Below are 25,584 nucleotides of genomic sequence, written 5' to 3'. Positions count from 1 at the left end.
CTCCGAGAAGCTCAAGGGTCTGAAGAATATTTGACTGGAACATTGCTCACAAGGATCCCATTTTCAGGAACCCTGATAATGCAGGGTTGCTGATCTTAACAGCTCTGTACGTTCAGTCAAACAGTCCACCTCAGGCCTTCCTGTTTTTCAGACAAACGTCTGAGCGTGGAGGAGACATGGAGCTTCAACCTCTCTGCCTCCTTGTAGCCTCTTCGTACTTTCAAGTACAATGCCCGAAGAGGGCTTTGGTTTACACATATAGATCACTGGGCCACTCATCTTGCAATGGTTTTCTCTTTGACAAATACCATCTGGTTTCGAATGGGGAAATTGTTCTCCTGATAGCTCTGTCTCCTTCCTCCCTCCCTTCTATATTGCCCCCCACAATTTCACTCAAACACTGAAAGTCATACTGTCCAAAATTTATTGCAGCCATACCTCCCAGCTAGAAGGTATGGCCAGCTAATATTTTTTTCACCAGTGGTTCTTTTCCTGTGACAGTAGCCAGAATCCTATTGCTGATTTATACACAAGTAAGAGAAATTGCTTAAGTCTTGGAGGCAAATTGCAGCTGATTAATAAAGTGCTGCTTGCATTCCTGAGCACATGCCTGATCAAAGCACAGTTTTTTTGGAAGTAGTTTTTGTTTTGTTTTGGTGATAGTGACTATATGTAGTAGCAGTTCCCAACAGCTTTTTCAGTCCTCTAAAGATATTATATATGAAAAGATCTTACGGGAGGAGAATTCTCGTAGATGTTTGTGCTGTAGGGCAGGTTAATGAAGACTGGGTCCATATCTTGTACATCTGTGATGGTGATTGCAAGATTAGCCAGAGTGGAGAGGGGCTTGGTTTTATCCTGGTCCTGAAAAAGTTATTAAAAAAATGAAAGAAAATTAATTATAAATAAAAGAAAACCTTGGCTCAATCCGAAATGTGAAAAGCTCTGCCACCTCTCTCTAAGCAAAAGATCAAGAACTATAGTGCTTTGTTTCAAACTCTTGTTGAAATCATCCTCCCTGCCATATACCGTGACCTCTTCATAAGATGAGTATAGGTTTATTATGCTTAGCTGGTGGGACGTAGAAGGCATTTTGCATATCTCCTGATCAGAACATGCAAAAGTTACCATGATAGCATGATGCACTGGGTCCCAGAGCACAAAAGTTGCCAGTGTCTTCCAGTGCTCAGTGAACTCTCAGGGAATTGTTATGCCTTGGGTCTCCAAGAAGGCAGATAAATCTCAAAGTGAGAGGACCTGAACATTTAATTTTTTTGTGTTGCCAACTTTAAGGTTTGGACGCACATCACTTACTCCCTGCTAGCACCAGGGCTCACTGCCTCAGTGTGAAGGGATCTGTATGTGTGTTGTGCTTGCATAACATCAGTGAGCCAAAAAACACAGGAAAAAAGGAAGGGCATTAGAAAAAGAGATGGTAGATGCATGCATCTGGGCAGATTATGCAATCTGTAGCAAGGGAGAGACTGGAGTACCTTGTGCTCATTGCTGGCTGACACAGTGTTGGCACACTTCCAAACCTTGTCTGCCTCACCTCTGTGAAATCACAAAGGCCTCTCTGTATAGTCACAGATTTCAGCCCTGAAATCTCAGGGAATGGAATACTTCTGATTCTCTGAGAGCACCATTCCATTCTTGCTCACTGCTGAAGCTTATAAGTAGCTTCAGCATTACATTGTTCTTCTTAACTTCCCAAGCTTTGACTTGGCATCTCACATGTTCCATGGGCTGAGTCCAAAAGGAAAACAAGTTGCATTTGCTTGAATTAAGCTCTGATTTTCAGGTCCTATAAGGCTAACTGCTACTTCAGATATGATAATTAAATGAAAAGCTTTCAAGCAAGTTCTGTTCTGATTTTATTATTCAGCATAACAGTTGGTTTCCAGATTTCATATCTATTACTATTATCACCACTGTTATCATCATCACCACAATAACCATTCCTGCTGTTACTGCAGCTTTGGCACCTTTGGACAGTTAGTTACTTAACTAAAACTTTTTACTTTCTAGCATCCATGGAAGAAAAGCTGTGTGCACAGCACATAGCCCAATATAGAATTATTTATGAGAAATCTATAGGAAAAAATAAGGGCCAGCAAGAATTTTATTGTAGATTCTTGGAATTGCATAAACTGTGGTGCTGAAATGCTGCTAATTAACAAGTTGCCCCCACATCTAATGGTCAATCATGGACCAAATCCTGTTGTGGATTTACCACAGTATAATTGTGTAAATGATGGTGGTGAATTGTCACTAATTAATGAGTTACCATTTGCATTCCTAGTCATGTGTCAAATTGGGTGACTGGAACGTAACCATGAATGCAAGTAGCAACTCATTAATTAGTGGCAATTCACCACCATCATTTACACAATTACTCTTATACTATGGTAAATCCACAACATGATTTGGTCCACGATTGACCATTAGAGATGGGGCATTTGTATTCATATACTGTACAAATATCCCCCCCCACAGGTGCAGATAAGGAGGGTCCGGCTCCCTGGGGCCAGACCGACCACTCACGATTCTACTGCTGCTGTGAACTCCACAGTGCCTTCCTACCTCTTTGTTGCTTGTGATGGATTAGCCACTCTACGACCTAGCAGAGACGCTCATCATCCTGCCTTCTGCCAGGACTGGCTAATCCACTGTGAGCAATGGAGTGATAAGAAGGCACCGTGGAGTTCACAGCAGCGGTGGAATCGTGAGTGTTCAGGTTGGCCCCAGGGGGATGGCCCCATCGTTATCTACACCTGTGGGGGGATATTTATATTTATATATGAATATGAATACCCCCATCTCTATTGACCATTAATGTTAAGTTCTATGTTCTTTTCTACAGACCATCAAAGTTTTCTAGGACAGCTTTCCATATGTTGTTGTTCTTCAGAGTGTTGGTCTACACTGGGGAAGATATCCAACAATGTAGAGGTTACCAGATTTGAAAAAGGCGTGAGAAACAGAAATATATACTCACTGTAGCATTAACCTGAAGCTGATAGGCCTGTGTGACTTCATAATCCAGTTCTCGGATGACTGACACAATCCCACGGCCACTGTCAATGGCAAAGAAGTTGGATGGAGGCTGGAAAGAATAAAGCACACTTCCACCAGCACCCTGATCTGGATCTGTGGCATTCACTATGAAAATTGGAGTTCCCACGGGTGTGTTCTAAAAATAACAACAGTTAAAAAGTACATGAAGCAAGCAAAGCAATGTTCCCTTCTAGAACCACTCTAGGAGAAAAAAAGTTATTTATTTTTAAAATCCACCAATTATGCACAAGAAATATTTCAGGATCCAAAAGGAAGACATCCTATGTTTCAGAGCATTATGATAACACAAAGGTAACTAAATTTATAGTAATGAGTGAGGAAGTATGATTGGGGAAGTCTGGAAATATTTGATGGAAGTTAGCTTGATCATTGAATTTTCCGGTTGCTTTTACTAAGGTTCTGCAAAATGGATATATAGCTTGCAATAACAGTGCAGCTGAAACTTCCTTAAAAGAACAGTTTATATTGTACCAAAAGTCACAGCTTCAATTCTAAGTGTAAACTGGCTTATTATGCATGCATCAACACATAACAGTGTAGTTCAGTAAACAAATGCAATCGCAGCAAGGTTTGATGGTCCTTATTAACATCTCACTAAGGAAGAGCACAACTATTTAATGTATATATACAGTATGTCACATACAGTATGTCTGCAAAATATAGGAATATATCAGTTAACAAAATATTTCTCTATGCTAAGTGTTGTGGGAAGGAATTAACTCTAGATTTCCTGAAATTCTCGAAGACACACACTTTGGGTAATAATAGCTGGTGCAATCCAAGAAGGTTGGGGCAAAATTCTCAGATTCAGGAAGGCTGTGAGTATTACAAATAGGTTAGTCATTAAACTATCTACGTATTAAAAAGCCAAATCTTTTACCTATGGCAAATTTCCAAAGAAATTCAATGGAATTTGCTGCTAAAGCTAAGCTGGCTTGGCTTGTTAAACTGCAGGTCTCTGATGAAGAGTGTTTTAACCAGATGTTCCACTCAAATTACAGCTGGATGAATGGCGATACATGGGGAGAGGGGAGCTACACCAAAAGTCAAGTATCTCACTCCAAGAAAGGATAGTAGCTGCTATCTGGCAGGAATGAAAAACTAGTGTGTGGATTCCATCTCTGTAGGGTAAAAAGCATCCCCAACTCTCATGGTTCTGTAATTCTCACTTTTCTTGCCAAACAGGTGAAGGTGGAAAGGGATCCACACCCATCTGGCAGCTTTCCATGGTCACATAACATGTGTGAGATTAAGAACATTACTGGTGCCCTCTTCGTTGTTTAAATAAGAACATCTATGTAAATGAAGGGATCTTCTGTACCAGTTGCCATGTTTCTAACTTTCATCCATGTAGACCAGTCTGCTGCCTCCACTTGTACATGCAATTAATTGATGGAGTAAAAGGAGAAGAGGTGGACATCCTTCTTGAGAATTAAATCCATTCTCCACTTTGTTATTATTTGGGGAGGCAGGCTCTTTCTTTCAATGGCATTTTAAGCCTCTGTCTATTTCTCCAATAGCCAGATGTCTATTCTAACTTAATTTCTACTGCACCCCTCTTTGCCAGAGCTGTGATGGCAAGGTACAGAATGGTAGTGCCCATGGGCTTTGCTTATATATTACAAACAGAAGCAGTGAGAGATGAATCGAGTGGAGTCGAACGTAACTTACATTTGTGATTATTTTAGTGGTCTCTGGATACTCCCTTAATGGCTGTTTACAGCTAGTTCTTGTCCCCCTACCCACTTCTCCATTGCCAGTTTCTTCTCTCTCACTCTAATATGTAGCTGATTGAAACTGGTTATGCAGCATCATCACTGAGAAGAATACTGTTCCCTCTGCAAAGGTGATGCCCCATGATGTCCCATACATGAAACTGTCCTTCCCAGATAGCAGAAGATGATAGGTAGCTTTGGGAATGCTTGAACACACTTACAATCTTCAGGGATTTATATGAAGTCAATTCCATAGCAGTCAGTGCTACATAACAGGAATTCCATCCTTGCACTTCCAAGGCAATCAAACAATATTCCTCGTCTCCACACTCTGACCAAGAGGGCAACCACAGCACAGAAGGACAGAGAGCCTAGCTTTTTGCCTTGGCAAATCAGAAAGGCAGAAACAAATTCCATGTCACTTCTTTCTACAAATGGGTGAAATTTCTTGCCTTAATTTATATGCCCTCCAAGATAAACAGAATACTGGGGACAGCTGTGTTCTGGGGCAGGGAGACTAAGCATGTGAGGTGGCATCACTCTTTCTTCCCTTGCTTCTCTGTTAGCAAAGGTACTCTGGGAGTACCTATAACTCTACTCAGCATTTGGTCCTTCTATTTGTGCTGAAAGAGTTCAGAGTGTGTCTCAAAGCAGAGATTCGGGTGGTGATACTAGATCTGTAGAAGATTCAAAAGTGCTTGGGATACCCATCAAACTTCAATACCATCTTCATACAAGAGTATACAATTATTATTATTATTATTATTATTATTATTATTATTATTATTATTATTATTATTATTATTATTATTATTATTATTATTATTATTATTATTATTATTATTATTATTATTATTATTAAGGTCTTTGGCCTCAATCAGTTATTTATGTATGCATGAACTGTCTTCATTGAGTGATGTTTTCTTCTTCTTTTTACAGTACTCTTCTAGTAATTTTGTCCATGTATTTGCCTTTTTCGTGTGCTGTGTTATTGCTCAGTTAGTTCTTAATTATATACAGTACTTTGATGCCTAGGTATTTAATTTTTTTTTGCTGCTAGATACTGTGTGTTATATGTTAGAGCACAGAATATAATTTAAAAGAAACAAAATTGAGACAAAACAAAACAGGACTAGATGGATGATTTGTGAAATTCTCTTTATCTTTCATTCTCGCCTCTGGTGTCATAATTTGCAAATCTACAACCTTCTGCCTTCTTATATCAGTACTGCTCACAAACATTATTTTAAACCAGTTATTTTCTAATAAAATATATGAACTGCACTTAGCCTATGAAAAGAGTTTAATTACATTTTATGCTTACTCTATCAGAGTTAGGTCTCAAACTATAATAAATTAACTATTAACATGGAAGGAAGGCTGCCTATAAATGCCGTACAACACAGACATAGTCTTGAGTGCATTGTCCATGGTAATAATAATACTCAAAATGATAAAGCTGCTCTTGATTAATATATGTCATCTTCCTTTTAAGTGTCCCCCAATCAATCTTTTAAAACATGCAAATCTGCTCTGGTCACCAGTGATTATCAGCCTAGCAGGAAAAATGAAGAGTTGGATTTCACTGCCATTGTGTTTTACACAAAGGCTCTAATGTCAGGCTTTGAAGAAAGAATTGTTCTCTAGTCTCCAGACAGTTCAGACTAAGGAACCGAGGTCACAGATGTCATAAGGGTTTTTTTTTTTTGTCCTTGTTTTGTCACACCAGCAGATGAGAGAGTATCTTACAGACAAAGTTATTCTGATTTCTAGGCTGCATTTAAGGATAAAGGTCAGCTGATTGTCTCCTATCTGGCAGATTTCACTTTTGCTGTTGCACTTGGCTTTAGAGAGAAAAAGTTGTGAGAAAAAGGCTTGAAACATGCCGCTTTTATTTAAGCTGTGTAGAAGAGGAGCTTTTCCTTCTAGAATTCTGAACAGTGATACAAGGTCAGTCTTCTGTGGAAGCCCTTCTTCTTATCACTATTTCTTCTTAATCACACACTAAGGTGATATGTACCAACAGGACGGTAGCCAAAAAACAGGGTTGGAGAGCAATACTGGAGTGGCGTCATTAAGCCTAGAAGAATCCTGATATGTAGAGACCTAAAAACCAACATCAATACAAAAACAAAACACTTTAGGGGAATCTCCTCATGACCAGTGAACTAACATTGGCTAGACACATGCTGTTTTACTATTTCAAGTGTCCCTAACTTGTTTCCCCCATAGTGCCTTTCACTATATTTCACTATCGTCTTCTTAGGCACCTTTCAGTCTCGAAGGACCATGATAACGTGCTCTGTATGAATGTCCTCTCCAGGGCACGAAGCCTGGGTAGAATAATATTGAGGATAGGCTGTTACCCAAGCAGCAAATCTCCCATCTCCAATGAGATAGTCCAATGGAAAGGCAAGAGCCAATACAACTGGTTCCAGCGATGTCGCAGGAGTTGGCAGAACAACACAAACTGCCTCTGGGACTCCAGCTCTGGATTTTGCCTCAAGGTTTACTCCTGAAGCCTTTTCCATCAGTGGATATAGCCACAAGGCAGTGGAGGTTTGAAATCAGAGTTTTCCTTCTCCTAGATGGGCTGCCTTCCAAGGCTGATTATTTCAAAAAATTTCTGAATTTGGAGTAGAAGTGTGGGTTTTCTAACTAATTAAGGAGATACATTTCTTTCTCTTCATTTGTTTTAGACCTCTACATGTCACTACTATAATGGTTGGAGTTGTGAGTCAGGAGGAAGTACATGGAAGAAATTTGACAAGACTGCTGCAATGGGGAATGACACTTGGGAATCAAATCCACTTCAGACGTTGTCCTGTAGTTTAGACTGCCCCTCGTGCAAGATTTAAAGTGGAAAAGCATACTATAAGGCAGGACATAATACATTTGGTACACTCATGTGTGTACACACAAAATAAACAACAGTTAAATTTTTATCAAGCTACCAGCAAAATAAGTAAGCAGTTCTCTTTCTCAATAAATGGCATTATGGACAACACAGAAATATAAATACAGTGCATTAAAATGTGTATGGTTAACTTCTGAACTTTTTCAGTTTCTTAAATTAGAGAATAATGATCTCTGAGCTCCATGAAAAAGTTAATGCTTGTATTTATGCATATTTCTGCTCACCTGAAAAGAGATTAATGGAAGGCAAAATGTGAAGTTTAATGCAGATGATCTTATAACAACTGAATTCTAATCTGGATGCACGTTTGTCTCTAGCTGCCCATGGTTAAATGAACAACTCCAATTTTGGCTGAATTTGGATAGCAGGTTTTGTGCCTTTCCACATCCATGGGAACTATCTTTATGCAAGTGCAGCTTTGAAATTTTTCAGTAAAAACTGACTCAGGCATGTCTAATTATTTAAAAATGGACCTTTAAAATAGGCATACTAGATGCAGCCACAACTTTAGTAACTTTTATGGAAGTCTTGATTAATATAATATAATATAATATAATATAATATAATATAATATAATATAATATAATATAATATAGCATAGCATAGCATAGCATAGCATAGCATAGCATAGCATAGCATATATAATTTAAAAAATACTATTCAAGTACTGAAGTATACCACTCTTATGTCTGAGGAAGTGGACTTGTCCACAAAAGCTCATATTAAAATATAGAAGTTAGTCTTTAAGGTGCCACAACATTTTTATTTTTCTTTATTCATCTTTTGTTTCTGCCTTATATTCAAGAAAGTTACCAACTTATTTTTGCAGGCTACACAGAGAGAGAGTATACAGGCTGGTATATAGGAACATGGAAAGCTGCCTCCTTTGGTCCACTTAGATTATTATTGTGGACACTGACAACAGCAACTGTCTGTTGTTTCAGGCAGGATTCTTTCCTAATCCTACCTGAAGTAGCCAGTGCTCAGTAGCAGAGCACCTGGTTTGCATGTAAAATGTCTCAACTTCACTCCCTGTCGCCTTCTGGTAGGGCTAGAAAAGTTTGTAATAACAGTAATAATGTTAGAACTGCAGGGCTGGAACGGACCCTATGGATCATCGCGTCCAGTCCCTGTAAAAGAAGCACAGTGGGGAACCTCTGGCTCTGCAGATTCTTGCCTTAAACCCTGGACAGCAGCTGCCAGTCAGTCTGTACTGAGCTAGACAGAACAAGAGCAGCTTCCTATGTTTCTAAGTGGAAATGCCAGGAACTCAATTTGATACCTCCTGCATGCAAAGCACGTGCATTACTACTGACACATGACTTCTCCCTTATACTGCATCAGAACATTGGCTCATTTAATTTGTTCCTGCAACTCTGACTAGCAGCATCCTTCAAGGATTTTTGGTATGGTTCCCCCCCCCCGCCCAGCCCTACCTTGAGACCCTTGGAAGTGGCTGCCTCTCACCCAAGTACTATTCAAAACCAACTCTGCTTAGTTTTCAAAACTGGATCAGGCCATCATGTTCAGAGCCACATAATGGTCCATACCACCCTGCATGTGAAAGTGTAGTTCTACATCTTCACTGAAGGGCAGGAATGCTTGTGAAGGGTATAATGAATCACCGTTCACATCAAAATGTTTCCATTAATATCAGTGTCAGGATCAAATCCATATTTATATTTAGAGACGGGGGTTTTTGTATACGAACACGAATACCCCCGCACAGGTAGATATAACGAGGGTCCAGCCCCCTGGGGACAGACTGCCCACTTACCTTCCACTGTTGCCGTGGGCTCTGCGCTCCCTTCCTATCACTCTGGAGCTCACGGTCTGCGAGCCACTCCTGGCAGGAGGCGGCAGGACAAGCCTTACTGTAAGATTGAAGAGTGGCTCGCAGAGCACAAGCTCCAGAGCGATAGGAAGGGAGCGCAGAATCCACGGTAACAGCAGAAGGTGAGTGGACCGTCCAGCCCCAGGGGGCTGGACCCTCATTATGTCTATCTATGCAGGGGTACTCGTATACTAATACCCCTATCTCTATTCATATTCATAAGAGGTGCTGGCCACAGAAGTCAATGAAGAAGATTCCTGTGTGACATCTTTGGATAAGAGTCTCAATATTTTGTTTCCATTTTTACCTTATCAGAAGGCAAGGAACACCAATGGTGCCAGAAAAGAGAACTGGTTTGGAACAAGCACATGCCCCTGCAATGTTTGTTCCCTGAACAAAACACAAATCCTTGCTACAATGGCCACATTCCTTCAGTTCTTCAGTGCTGTTTTACATACTTTGCAGAAGCTCAACTCTTACATCAGACACCATGTTCACACAGGCAGCATTTGTGCTGCCATTTACATTTTTTGCACAGTATTTATCATTGTAAATGCCTTTAGACTGACAGTGTTTGCACTTAACAGTGGAAAATTCAATGTAATCTTGCCAGGATGAATGAGTCAACACTAGAAACATGCAAATGTACACAATTCCTCATTGAAAATTAAGTGTCCAAATATACTTTAAATGTTGTAGATAATCAGAGGGATAATTAAGTACCTTACCATCTCCATAGCACTTCTTATCTAAGTGATAATCTGTAATGTTTAAAGTACATTTTTAAAAAAACTATTCTTAATTAGGAAGTGTCTAGCATTCTCTTCAGTGCTTAGGTGCTGATTATTTTGGAAACAAAATAGAAGTTTTCGAACAGAAATGAAAGGACGTTTTGAGCATATTTGAGAAAGTCTCACTTATGCAGAATTGGTTTTCTACCTGAGTTCATATGAGGGAAAAGATAGGAGTACTTTCATTTATTTCGTCCCTATAGGAAGAACGAAGGCTGGAGAAACAGGAGTGAATATTGAGACCAAAAATGTACTTAGTGTTAAGAAAGCTCAAACCCTGTTGGTAGAACAAAACAGCAAATTATGCAACACTTGAGGATACATACCATTTGTACTCATCATCCAGTGTTGAATAAAGATCTATGCAGCTCTTCAAAACAGCTTCAGTTTATGTGTTTGAGATATTGCATTTCTCTACTCATGATTCAGACTCCCAGGAAATAGCTTGATATTGCTGCACAATATTGTGCCTGAATTGCCAGCAGAAAAAAGGGATGCCAAGCTTTACACAACAAAGGGCAGCTTGAATGTTGACAACACCATGGCAGTAGTCAAGATGGTCTACAGGATACCCGTTTGTGTTCACTACTACTGTATTCATAAACTGAAAGCAAAACATGAGAAAATCCCAGAAGCTGAGTCCTTTTAGCTGCTTCTCACCCAAACACAAAGCAATTGTCAGGACTATTTTTTCAACAAATGTGAATATTTCAGCCCTTGTAGCCTGGATTCCTCCCAAATGTAATGCAGAAATACTTTGCCTTACAAAACTGTATGCCAGTTCCCTGGAAATGCATGGCAAAATGTCCCTTTCTGGAGGACTATCACTCCATTATTTTCTTTACAGCAAACCTGTTTTTTAACTCTTCAAAGAAAACAAGTATTTTTACTGCTTCTGTTAAATTTTTATTGCCCTCCAAACATTTCCTTTCCTGTCCCATGAAGCTGTAACAATGTTTTTACTTTGGAATGCTCTTGCTGGTAAACCATGCATGCTCAATTTATAACAAAGTCACTGCTTTGTCCTTTGACAGGCCTTTTTTGAGGATCAATATTTCAGCCCCTGCACCCTGAATTGAAAATAGAAATGGGGGAGGGAAGACAACCATTGTCTTTCAAGATAGCATTATTGGTCTTTTAAATTTATTTGACCAATTTTAAATCTGGGGACATTTAGGGTCACTTGTTTCTGTATGGGGGTAACCATTTTCATTTTAAAAAATCGTAATTTGAAAACCCTTTGTCCACACTTCCCCATATTTGACACAGAGCAAGAGCAGACTGTCTGGTATACTTGTACCAAATTTGGTGCTGATCCAAAGTTTCAAAGTTATAAGCTTTTGTATTCACAAAGGCTTTCACGGCCGGGATCTAATGGCTGTTGTGCGCTTTTCAGGCTCTTTGGCCATGTTCTGAACACAGCCAAAGAGCCCAAAAAACCCACAACAAACATTATAAGCTTTTGTTTGGGCTGCCCCCAAACAAGAATTCTGCAAGAAATTGCCTTGTAGAATGTTGATTTGCTCATGCAGTGATAATGTCTCCTGTCGAAATGCTGTCATTAGAACCAGAGAAATTGTTGCTACAGTATCATTTGTTAAAGAACAATTGGTAGCCACTATGAATGAAAGGAGACTAATCAGTTTGAAAGATGCAAAACATAGGACAAGTCCTGAAATAGTAAATAGGGTTATATAAAATTCAGGTGTGGACTTTTGCATTTCATCCTCCACATGAGGGCTCATGAAATGGGATTTTCAGTCCACTAAAATTTCTACAGCTCAGAAAACAGGATTTCAGGAAGAAGGTTAGGCTAAATAATTCTTTGACACTATTTCTGCAGGGATTTTACTTGAACTTCTACCAGATAAGCACTGAGGCATACAAACAAACTCCTCTCCTATGACTCTTAGTGGTAAAATCCAAGCACAGGTTTATCACCTCCTGTGCTCTCTGTGAAAGCTAGGCTCTAGTATTTCAGCCAAAAGTGGATTAGACCAATGAACTACTTGATTAGTCTATTTCATTTTCAGGGTTGTAACACTCCCCATGTTTATTCTAATTCATTCATTTATTTATGTCACATGGTGGCTTTCTCTCCACAGGAGACTCAAGGCTGTTCACATTCAGTTAAAACAACACAATAACAACAATTAAAAACACAATAGGAAATAATATTAAAAAATAATTAAACACATAATAATATTAAGAACCATAATCAGAAACACTTAAAAAAGTCTAAATCCCTTTTCAAAATAGATACAGAATTCCTAAAGCCTACACGTATCCAAATCATACTGAAGCTTGCCTTAAAAGGTTTTTGCCAGCTGGCGGAAGTACAAAAAAAAGGAGGGGGCAATGAAGCTTCTTGAGGGAGCTTATTCCACAAGGAGATCAGCCACTCTTGCCTCCTCCCTAGAGATGGGACCAAAGTAATTCGGTGAAATTGAAAATGAAATTAATCAGCACTAAAGGTGCCACACATACACTTTTCCCACACCCCAGGCCAGCTGGGTCACTGACCTTTTGTCATGTGCTGCCAGGGTTCTTCATCTCTGGTAGCACTCCAATATAGGCAGGAGCCCAGGCTGCCCACCCCACCTTCCCTGGCAGCTAACCACTCGTCGGTTGTGTGGGAGGAATCCCTGTCCTGCCTTCTTGTCGGAGTAGTCAAGTGCTGAGGACAGGCAGCCCGGGCTTCTTGCCCAGATTGGAGCACCACTGGAGATGAAGGACCCTGGTGGTGTGCAACGAAAGATATGTGGTGTAGCCGGCCCTGCTGGGCCACTTTGTCATCAGGGGCTGAATTAATTTGGTCTCATCTCTAATTATAAACCAACTGAAGTTTCCAAACACTGATGGTAGTTGTGGGTTTTTTGGGCTCTTTGGCCGTGTTCTGAAGCTTGTTCTTCCTGATGTTTCACCAGTCTCTGTGGCCAGCAACCTCAGAGGACTGGAGTAGAAACTCTGTCCATGCTCTGTTGCCGTTTGTTGGATAGTTGAGTATTTATAGCTGTGGGAACAGCTTTTGTCCTTTTCAGGAGATAGAGTGATCAGTGTGTTTTTGTTGTGATAAGGGGGGAGAGATTATCGGTCACTGTGATTGATGGGTGTCATTAGCTGATCTTTTTTGTGCAATGATCCCTAGCCCTTGTGGCTGGGTAGAGTTTGTTGACTTTTTGCAGGCTGTATTATTCAGTATTGGAAGCCAGGCCTTGTTTAGTTTTAGGCCTTTTTCTTTTTTGTTGAAGTTCTGTTGATGTTTATGGATTTCCCACAGCTATAAATACTCAACTATCCAACAAACAGCAACAGAGCATGGACAGAGTTCCTACTCCAGTCCTCTGAAGATGCTGGCCACAGAGACTGGCAAAACGTCAGAAGAACAACCTTCAAAACACGGCCAAAGAGCCCGAAAAACCCACAACAACCATCAGATCCCAGCCGTGAAAGCCTTCAAGAATACATTTTCCAAACACTCTTCAAAGGCAGCCCTACATATGGTGAATTACAGTAATCCAGATCGGAAATAACTAAGGCATTTATAGCCAGATCAGATATCTTAAGGAAAAGGTGCAACTTGAGTATCAGCTTTAAGGCTCAGGGTTGAATCATACCCAAGCTGAAGAGCTGACTTTTCAGGGCTATCTAGTACAGGCTAAGACCTAGTCCTTCACCTTTCTTTTGACTGACAAAGAGCACCTCAACCTTATCTGGATTCCAAAAGTTACACTTTGTATCTTAATTACAACAGGGTTCACATGAACAAATGTATTCAAGATGAGACCTAAACATTCTGCTAGAAGGCACAACATGATCCTCCAAGCATCCATATGAAAGTACTGTGACACTTTATACAGTGACCAGGTGAAAGAAAGAAAAAGCATCCTGTACTTTAATAGTTATGTGGAGCAGGAAATGTCAGATCTGTGGCTTGAATTAAAAGGTGCACCTGCTGAATTTTTTTCTCCACAGGAACCATTAAAGGCACAGAATGTTTGTCTTCTTTTTCACCTGATCACTCTAAGTCGCAGAATATCTTATCTGCTCTCCTTCGGACACCACAGAGTATGGATTGGGCAGACAGCACTTTGCATGGCAGATACCCAAGTCCTTCCTAGGCAGATAGACTACAATGAAGGGTATTGTATTCTGAAGCAAGGAAGCCTTATCTATCTGAGATGAAATATATCAGAGATTTACTAGTCAGAGTTAAATCCAGCACACTCACATCACAAAATAAATTGGACATCAAGAGCACAACAAGACATCTATTGCACCGAAGCTCTCTCAGTGAATAAAAACACAACTCAGGCAGGCACAATAAAGACCCTGCTCAAAGAATAAACTTGTGAGGGCAACAGATCTGCACGGTGCCTTTAAGAGCTCTCCACCGTATCAAAATCATTTCACGGGCCACGAGCTGCAGAACACCTAGAACGTGACTCGCTCTGGTAGTCTCATCCAACTGGACTAGTGCCAAAAGCCCATCTGTGTGAAGGAGAGATAGCTTATATCATGCGCACTGACTCTCCAGTAACATGATAAGTCCTGGATGGTAATAAAGTTGAGGACATGGGGAGAAGGTGGGGTGTGTGTTTTTAATATCTTCCAGCTGCTCATTTTATTAAAAGAATCATAACATCATTTTGTTTTTAATTTTTAGTTAAACTCTTGTCAGGCACTTAAAATCAATCGCGACGCTGTAGTGTGGGTATAAAATTTCAGAGCTGTTTAAAAATGTTAACAGAATATGTTATGAAAGATATAGATCAGTCTTTTTCAAAAGGAATGACAACAACAACAAAAATATCTATCTAGATTGCTTTTTCGAAAAGGGCTTCACACACAAATTAACAAGGAGAGTGTAGAAGCAGCTCATTCTCAAGGTTTGTGTTTGCTGGGGAGGCGGCTGATATCCAGTGTGCTGTAAAACCTCTAACTGTGTGGCAGTTAAGAGAAATAATTCTTGCTCACATATTTGGATACTATTAAAGACATTGGTGCAGATGTAAATACTTGTTTGTCTTGTCCTCATCTGTAAGAGAGGTTAGTGTAGTAGATTGCACTAGAATAGGACTATTGAATCAATAGGGACTTTGGTGAATCAACTCCTCTATAAATTCCATTGATTCAAATGGTTCTATTCTAAGTTGCAGTTCAAGGAGGCTCATTTGAATCAACAGAACATACAGAGCAATTGACTTCACTAAATGTCCCCTGGCTCAATGGGTCTGCTCTAGTGCAATTTATGATGCTAAGTAATATGATTTTGGCCACTGTGTGATCATCTAAGCAAGATAACTTTTTTGCATAAAATAAGCAAAATTATGCAAACAATACTTAACACATGGTGCATGTAACTCAAATTGACAGTCCTTTTGTTGTTGCATGGATTTTTAACTACTTATTGTTACATGGACCTTTTAACTATTATAAACACTGGAAGAGTGTTTGCATTTTAAAAAAACTTCCAGGCAGTTGTTTGGTATTTTTGAAGAATGGTGGCAAAAGAAAAGAAAGAAGGCAAAATATTGTAGCACTTTTCTTTTCCCAGCACACTGAGATGGACTCATATGACTACTTCTTTAGAAACTGTGCATTCTAAATTTGTGTGCTTTGCCTTGCAAAGTCACAAAATGCTAATATTTCACAGAAATATTTGCGCAAATTACAGAGTCACTGATGGCAGCTGTCCTCACTCTCATCTGGCAGTGAGGAATTGCACATGCAAGGTGTCTCATTGAGACAGTCTAAATCAACCAGAAGAAGAATGTACTAGCTTTCCTTTACACGTCCAGTGCAAACACACTAAAGAATTTAAAGGGATTAAAATTTATAAAAATCTACCACTCTTTTACAGCATCTTTAGACAACAAAATTTGTCTTTAATGAACCCAAAATTCTCTTCAAATTAGGGCCACCACAATAGATCCTCATTTTCTACTATGTCTTTTGGAAGTTCTTATTTTTTTCTTCTTTTAAATGTTTTATACCATCATCTTCCACATATTTTCCCAAAAGTCAGTTCCAAAAGGTAAGTTCCTTTTAATTGTAGATAGCATTGAAGCTTTAATTAATCTACTGTACCTATATTAAAAAAAACCATTAATTTTGTGTGCTATTTGATGAAATCTCTCCCTTATGTTACTACTAATTACAATTCAATGTGTTTCTGAATCCACAGGATGCTTCTATCTCCATAAATACCATGTGGCAACATCAGTAATATAAATGCAGCTTGAACAACATTTCCTATATCTGTGCATTAAGCTTCTTTAACCCAGGCCACATTCCAACATGGCAGAACACTGATACTATTGATATATTTTTTTTCTAAAAATGAGAGGAACAAACAAGTACCTCCTTGAGCTTTAACATCACGATACTTCCTACAATTGTAACATACATAACATTATGATACTTCCACTGCAGTAACAGTATGAGAAAAAAAAGAAAGAGGAGATGCCATCATGACAACTATGTTCTTTTCTTTTTGTTTTTGCTCCAAGAGCTATAGAATAGGTAGCAATCCCAAAGGAAGCACACACTGTCCTCCCAAAATCTTCCCACTCTTACTCCAAGAAGACTATTAAAAAGCACAACTGAGAGACAGATTTTGGTGATGAATCCCATTTTATGTCCCTAATAAACTCCAGGGTTACTCTGTTAACAACCTTGTAGGTCTGTACCTATATACTCCCACACAAGATCTCCATATGGCCCTTTTCAGGGCAAAGTCACCCACAGTGGACAATAGGAAGCTGACAAGAATGATTAGGATGCAAAGGCACACCCGTTGTACCAAATGCAAATAATGTGTAAAAGGCAAGCAATCTGGCTGAACAGCTGTCTGAAGGTCGATGAAATGAGAGGAGGTAATAGAAACAGACTGACAAGTGTGTATCGATGGGCTAAGGCTAGAACAACATGCAGGTCAAGAGAAAGTCCTTTCTGTGATTCTTTCAGCAACCTCATCCAAGGCTTTAGAGCCCAAAATTCAACTCCAAACAAAGGAGGAATCTACCAAACTTTCCTAAATACTGCTGGTAACAAGGAAGAGAAATCATATGGATCTGTATCTCTTATCCTAAGAATGGCTAGCGCAGGGAGAAAACTTCTTAACATCTAGGGCAAAATCCATTGCTGGATATTCAGTAGATGTCACAGAGACATTTCTTCAACTGAATCTGAAGGATGTGCAGAGAGCCATTAAAATACAATGGTATGTACATGTATTTGGTCTACATATAGTAGAAGCAGGGGGGAAAACCCTGTCATCTAGATGAAAGCATTGCTAAGGACACAGTACTTTCCCCCCTACTTTCTTCACAAACCAGCCAACTAGGTTAGGTTGAAAGATAATGATCAGCACAAGGTCGCTCAATGAGGAGGGATTTAAACATGGGTCTCTCACATTGACATCCAGTGAGCTAGCTGCAATATCACACTGGTTCTCTCACGTATGCAGATAGGAATAAAGTATTAGCAACAGAAAACTAGGAAAATCAAATGCATGATTCTGGCCCTCTGGTAGTTTCAATTTGAGAGATTACAACCTTGTTCACAAGCAGCTCATTTGCAAAACATTACTCTGTTAACTTGTATCTGTGTGTGTGTCATGCTTCTGTTCCAATTACTGATAGTATGTACTTTCTTCACCATGACTATGTACTGAGTGCAGTTATTTCCAAAGGAACTTCAGATGCTCCCAAGAAGTTGTGCACAAGCACTCTGGTGTTTTGGTTATGACACAAGGTAAGCAGCTGCTTGGAGTTCCCTTGCAAACAATTGCATTTAATATATGAATCTCATGTATTACCATTTATTTTAACATGGTAATCCCCTGCACATGCATAATGTTTGAATAGTTCTTACATGAATACTTTTATTGTTGAGTGCCAATGTATGTGTATCATCAATCAATCAATCAATCAATCATATGTTCAACTTGTTATTAACACACTATTTATTGTTATCACCACTCACCCATACATGCAATGACCCAGAAAACTTTTCACATACTTTACTGTAAATCTTCTGCAAAATCTTCGTTTAGTGACCAAATGTGACAGCATTGTATTGCTATGAATAAGATAGGGTTCAAGCTTTAGTCTCTGCCTCCAGTATTGTCACTGGTTTATTCCATTCATGATATCATGCACAAAACATGGCATATTCCCTTGCAGTGGCAGTCCAAAATTAAAAATCCTTTGAGGGGACAGATAGCAAAGCTTTGCTACAATTTCTGATAACGGTGAACCTCACTTCTGGGAAACTGTTGAAAAATTTCTTCTTCTCTTTCTCATCCCCAAAACAGGACACAGTATTTCAAAAAGCAATTTGTGTCCAGCTATAATCTTATCAGTGGCATTTATGGGTTGTTAACTGTCCAGTGTGAATGTAGCAAATACAAATCTTAATTGTGTCACTTACAGTAAGAGTCATTCAAAGGTCCCTGGTGAGAGACAAGCACATCTCACCATAAGAGGACTGAATTATGTAACAGAGAGAGGCATTTTTGTCCAAATGTAGTGTAATAAAAGAGTATGGCATTTCCCACACCTTACAAACAGAGTTGGTTCAGGACTAAAATTAGAGGAGAAAGATGGAATAGTAAAGGTAAAACAACATGGTGGTCTTCTCTTAGTCTCCTCAGCCCCTTCTTACGGAGACAGGACAATCAGACTTGAAGAAGAGTGCCTTGCCTTTCCACACATACCCCATCATTTCCTTCTTATTGTGGGTTACCCAGGGTTCTAGATTATGTGTAGCTCCTCCACACATGCAGGACCATCTCCTCCGTAGATCTGAGCCCTTCCACATAAAGAAAGTGATGCCAGAGGCCAGGCATTCTTTTGTAAGTGCCATGATTTTGTAAGTGCCATGATGAAGCAACACCTGAGTTATTATTATCACCACTTCTGTCTCTGACCTGCAGGTGACTATTCCTGAGCAAAACATTCTAAAACGAAATAGGTGAACAAGGATACATCAAAAGTTTAAATTCTATTTCTCTTGGCTTGGACAAGCACAAAAGATTACCAGCCAATCCAACTAGCCAATCCAGCCAAGCACAAAAGATTATTAGCCAATCCAATTATCCTTCTCTCTCCAAGGATCCTTTCTCCTCACTTTCTGTGGCTGTAGAGCAGGGGTCAGGGAACTTTTTTACCTTTTACCCCCCCAAAAAATTTATATATGCCGACATTACCCCCTTGATTCGAAAGGAAGGAAATCATACATTATTTGAATTAAAAATATTACCGAATTAGCAGGATGCACCAAATTTGATAAAGATGTGCACTATTTTTGCTGGAACACATTGCACTCCAACCATGGTGTGGTATAGGGAGTAGTAAGGTGTCCAACGTGCCTAGCAAGTTGCATTAAATTTTTGCTAGCTTGCAGAGGATCATTAGTGGCTGCCAGAGTGGTGCTAGCAATGACATGCTTGCTAGAGACAGTCAACACAGAATTGATGGGGGGGGCTTTCCCTACCACTTTAATCATTCTATGTGTGGTGTGCGAAAAGGAACAAACCAGGCTAAAGGTCATGTCACCCACCCTGGTGCCACAGCCCAGTATCAAAGGACCAGTGTGCTTTTTTTATCATCATCAATGGAAAATTCAACAGTGGCCAGAGGACTGGAAAAGATCAGTCTACATCCCAATCCCAAAGAAGGGCAGTGCCAAAGAATGCTCTAACTACCATACAATTGCACTCATTTCACACGCTAGCAAGGTTATGCTCAAAATCCTCCAAGGCAAGCTTCAGCAGTACATGGACTGAGAACTCCCAGAAGTACAAGCTGGATTTCGAAGAGGCAGAGGAAATACAGACCAAATTGTTAACACGTGCTGAATTGTGGAGAAAGCCAGAGAGTTCCAGAAAAACATCTACTTCTGCTTCATTGACTATGCAAAAGCATGGCAGAAAGTGAGGACTTAAAGAACCTCTTAATGAGGGTGAAAGAGGAGAACGCAAAAAATGCTCTGAAGCTCAACATAAAAAAACCAAGATCCTGGCCACTGGTCCCATCAACTCCTGGCAAATAGAAGGGGAAGATACGGAGGCAGTGACAGATTTTACTTTCTTGAGCTGCATGATCACTGCAGAGGGTGACAGCAGCCACAAAATTCAAAGATGCCTGCTTCTTGGAAGCAAAGCAATGGTAAACCCAGACAGCACCTTAAAAAGCCACCCTCCCCCCCGCCTTAATTCAGTTTCTCTTTTGCTTGACTGCCTGTTCATTTTCAGTTTTGAGTCAGTCTGTCTGTCTGTCTCTCTCTCTCTCTCTCTCACACACACACACACACACACACACACTCCATTTCCTCCCTCCCTCCATTTTCTCCCTCCATTTTCTACAATTACATACATTTAAATAAGCCTGATGAAGTCCTCGGTCTCTCGCACTTTTCTTTCTTCCCTCTTTTCCTTGCTTGCTCCTTTCCCGCCTTCTGCTTGCTCGCATTCACTTCCGGAGGAAGCAGTCATTCAGAAGCCCCGGATTGATTGATTGCCTGGGGCTAATCCCCAGCTGTAACCTATTAAGGGAAGCTTATCTCCCCGATCTCTGAACAAACGGAGCATTTAGAAGTCCCCTGCTGCAAGGAAGGAAGTAAGAGGACGAGGTGGTTTACAATTTAAGCTTGGCTGCAGAGGGTGGGGGTGGGAGGGAGGGAGGGGGTAGCACTCTGCTCATTACCCACAGGATTTTCACTTTTACCCCATTTGGGGTAATTTACCCCTGTTCCCCGACCCATGCTGTAGAGGAACTATCTCCTTGGAACTCAGATTACACTACCATGTCCTCAAAAGTCTGACTCGCTCATCCCTCTGCTTCTTCATGTCAACTGGCCTGGCATCAAGGAAAATAACCTACCTGTTACCAGAAACCCATAACCTCTGTTCAGCGGGCAGATAATCATGCACATGGCACTCAGTCCAATACACTAGCTAGACCTGTTGACTTTCTGCATTCACCAGTGTTTTTTAGATATTTTCAGTTGCTGGTTTGTTTGAATGTACAATGTGGAGAAAGTCTACTTGCTCCACCGTCCCTTGTCCAGTTGCTAAACTGCGCATGTGCTTAACTTGCACTGGTGCTTAACTCCCTTCCTCTTGGTGTTTCGACCCTGGGACTGAGACATTTCCATTGTTATGTAGAAGAGAATGATCATAAGAGAACCAATACTAAAATTAACAAAATGGGCATAAAAATGGGCTTCAGGAGAGATACATCGTGACTTTCTCCCATGCAGGAACTCACCAATACAGTTCACCATATTAGTAATTTAAAAGCAGAACCTTTTTCAAAGGTCCAATAGCTAGTATTTACTGCTGATGTTCCTATGCAGGCTGATGAAATGGATGCTTCAGCTTACAAATGACTTTCATTAAATAAGTGTAATGTAATGAATTACAAGTGAAATTCTAATGATAGGACACTGGCCATATCACCTCCACTCGATATTAATTGGGTGACACATTATTTTAATGGTACATTAATTAATGTAGAATTACAGTGGACGTCTACAGGGCACATGCATTAATTCAAATTTATTCATTACCATGTTATTACAAGTAATGACAAATAAGTCTGTAACAGTAGGACCCCTCAAATAATAATCACGAATCATTAGGTACTGTATTAATTTATATAACATATTATTAATATATACATTGATTCTATGTATACATTTGTTGTCTAATGCCATTTCATTTGCTCTGTGGTTTATTATTATAATCATCTGTATTTATTGCAGTGGAGAACTCATTGAGCAGAACAATGTAACAAACAAACAAACCCAACAAATATCTTTCTTTTATGTATTTGCATTTATCACACTCAATGCAGAGGGCTCACAATAGACTACAGTATATTCAAAGCCCCAAAACCACAGATACCGTTAATAAATCCAGAAACATTACACATTAACATAACAAAAAGCTTAAGATCATATCTTTCTGTGATGCTTTCAAACACATTTGACAGATGGATAGTGTAACTTGAAAGGATGCTTGCCTCTCAACTACTGTTTTGTGATATAGCAAAGAGATGTCAAACATTTTGGGAACTGACATAAGAACAAACAGAAGAAATTGCTCCGGCAGTTAAGGTAAATGTCTGTCTGTCTGTCTGTCTGTCTGTCTGTCTGTCTGTCTGTCTGTCATCCTGCCTTTCTCCTGAGCAGGACCTAAGACAGCTCGCAACATGAATTAAAGCAGATACAGCTTAAAAGAGAGAGAGAGAGAGAGAGAGAGAGTAACAAACTGCAAAATTAAAACACAGTTTGTTTGTTTATCTTATATGCCGCCCACACTACCCAAAGGTCTCTGGGCGGCTTACAACAATTAAAATACAATTACAATACAATAAAAGATAAAACGATTAAAATACAATTAAAATAGATACTCTAAAAATTGCCATCATCAAGACCCACAGTTGATGTTATTTCAGTTAAAAGCCTTCTGGAACAGGAAGGTTTTGACCTGGTGCCAAAATGTCATCAGCGTCGGCGCCAGACGAATCTCAGTCGGGAGGGCATTCCATAGTCTGGGGACAGCTGCCGAAAAGGCCCTTTGTCTACAAGCCCTCCCTCTTACCTCCTTAAGGGACGGCTCTTTCAAAAGGGCCCCCTGGCTAGATCTTAACTGCCAGGAAGGCTCATATGGAAGGAGGCGGTCCTTCAGGTGTCCAGGGCCCAAGCCGTTTAGGGCTTTATATGTCAAAATAAATAAATAAATATTGAGAAAGGGTCTTTTCATGGGGAGTATTGTACATATGCCTCCACCCATTCTGCTTTTAAATAACTTTTTAAATTGTTCCACTGTAATCTCTGAATTGGGCCCAGGCAGCAACTGGTAACCAATGTAATTTAATCAGAATCGGCTTGATGTGTCCCCTAGCAGCCCCACCACTCACCAGTCATGCAGCTCGATTCTAGATCAGTTGCAGTTGACATAGATTATACTGTACCATTGAAAACAAGTTCAGAGATTACAGTGGAACAATTTAAAAAGTTATTTAAAAGCAGAATGGGTGGAGGCATATGTACAATACTCCCCATGAAAAGACCCTTCCTCAATATTTATTTATTTATTTATTTATTTATTTATTTATTTATTTATTTATTTATTTATTTATTTATTTATTTATTACTTTCTACCCCACTCCCCTAGACAACGTCTACTCGGGGCGGCTTACAAATATCATAAAATATCATAAAAACATCATAAACATTAAACAATTGAATCAATAATATGGTGTATTCAAGATGGGGAACAGATGCTCGATAGCTAAAGGCCTGTCTAAATAAAACAATCTTTGTCTGCCAAAGGAAGAAGAACAGGAATACCAACCAAGCTTCCCTTGGAAGAGATTTCAACAATGTCAGAGTAATCACTAAAAAAAACCCCTCTTCTGTTCCCTTATCAAAGAAGCCTGTGAAGGTGGCAGGACTGAGAGAAGAGCTTCCTACAAAGATCTCAGGACCCAAGCAGATACATAAACTTAAACTCATTCTTTTCCACTTTGGTTTCTTAATATTTAACTAAAATTGATCACAGCATAATTCTATACATTTATACAAAACAATGCTCAGTGGTATCTACTTTTTGCATGCATAGATTATTTTACTTTCTACATACATAGATTAAAGCCTTAATGTTTCAGTGTTTTCTTGCCCAACAGATTAATTTTGCACCTCTCTCTGTTTCTGGTAGGAGGCAAGGTTCAAGGTGATGCCTTTAGGGCTCTGCCTCTCTCCTCTGGAAAGCTGGGTAAGTTTCTGTCCCTGTTACTGTTGCGTACTGAAGGGGTAGGATTTGACAATGTGAGGAGAGAAAAGCATGGGATAGCCTTCTACCCCAAAGGCCTTTGCCGCAGGTGGAAATGTTGCCATCCTTTTGACTACTCACAGACCTTGGGGGGGGGGGGAATGAAGCTGCTTGGCCATTGCATAATGAACTGAAAATCCTTCATGCTGCCCATTTGGAGGGGGAGTTACTCCACTAATAATGCAGTAAGAAAATTTACTGTGTTCAACATGACGTAAAACATTTTTAACTAAGCAAAGAAAGATGCTGTCATCTCCATTTATGCAGTGTAGTTGTACCAAGTGGATTTCAACTCGAGATTTAAAACAAGTGACAAACAGAATTATCAGTTTTCCTCTATCAAGGTACAGAGCATTGCCTGAACCTAAGCTAGCTGCAGTGTGGTCTCACAACAAACAGCCGCTTGTTCTTATGCCTGAATGACCCTTATCTCATATATGTTCATTTCTCAGGTATATCAATGTGGCAGATCCTAGTCACAAAAATCTGGGACTCTAAAAACCTTTATGTTCCTTCCTTGCTAAATGGAAAGTCATGCACAATGAAGGCGCATGTGGATTTTTCAGCACATAATAGATCTAGTGTATGGGAATAAGGGCTGCTGTTGCAGTGATGAAATAAAACCATCTTCCTATTTTACACTGCTTGTATGAGGCTACTACTGCTGTGATAGCCTCATAGCAAAGTATGTAGCAAAGTTATGGCTGATTATAATAGACGGCATAAACAAAATGTATTTGTTTAACACATTTACAATATAACTGTTCTAAAAAGTTCAAGATGAATGAGAAAATAAATCATATACTGTGTGGAAAAACACTAAAAGCATGATCATCAAAAGGAAAACATTTGGGATATAAGGAAAGCATTCCATTAACTCCTGACTTCCATGCACAGGATGAATAACGATCAGTCCATCTTTTGTCACAACTTTGCTGTCAGTCACCCACCTTAGTCTTCAGTGACTATAAGCTTTGCTTTTAAGGCTGTTTTTCAGGTAGCCCTCTTGCCAGCCATTTCTTTGTTCTTTCTTTTGCCCATTTCTCTTTGCCTCTGCCTGTGTTACTGCATCCAGACTGTCAAAGGACAAAGTACTTAGCATTTACCACTAAGAACAAATTCCTTATATTGGTGAGACAACCTTGCTGTAGTGATGACAAGCAGGAAGAAGTGGCTGACATGCCAGCTGTCAGTTTTACTTCAATGTTATTCTCTTCTACCGAAAGAACAAGGCCATGAGATCTTGACCTGACAGCTGAGCCCAGCAGCTCATTTGTTTCTCTGCTCTGCTTGTAATCAGAGGGTCTCTGACAAAGACTCACCCTTGACAATAGATGTGGACAGCTGTGTAACTACAAACTTTTTTAAAACCAGACTGCAAAATCATCAGGCCAAATAAAATA

General features: G+C 39.7%; 1 protein-coding gene across 1 annotated transcript in view; it reads right to left on the bottom strand.

Moving 5' to 3' along the window:
* CDH23 (cadherin related 23) overlaps positions 1-25,584 on the bottom strand; it is a 622,327-nt gene that overhangs the window by 359,148 nt on the left and 237,595 nt on the right. The window contains exons 7-8 of the mRNA XM_072995232.2: positions 2,999-3,193; positions 736-864 (exon numbers count right to left, since the gene is read on the bottom strand). Coding sequence (XP_072851333.2) covers positions 736-864; positions 2,999-3,193 — 324 coding nt within the window. The remainder of the gene's footprint in view (positions 1-735; positions 865-2,998; positions 3,194-25,584) is intronic.

Source organism: Pogona vitticeps, chromosome 3, assembly GCF_051106095.1.
Source record: "Pogona vitticeps strain Pit_001003342236 chromosome 3, PviZW2.1, whole genome shotgun sequence".
Classification (NCBI taxonomy): Eukaryota; Metazoa; Chordata; class Lepidosauria; order Squamata; family Agamidae; genus Pogona; species Pogona vitticeps.
The sequence above is the reverse complement of the archived record's forward strand: the minus strand, read 5'-3'. Positions and strand labels throughout refer to the sequence as shown.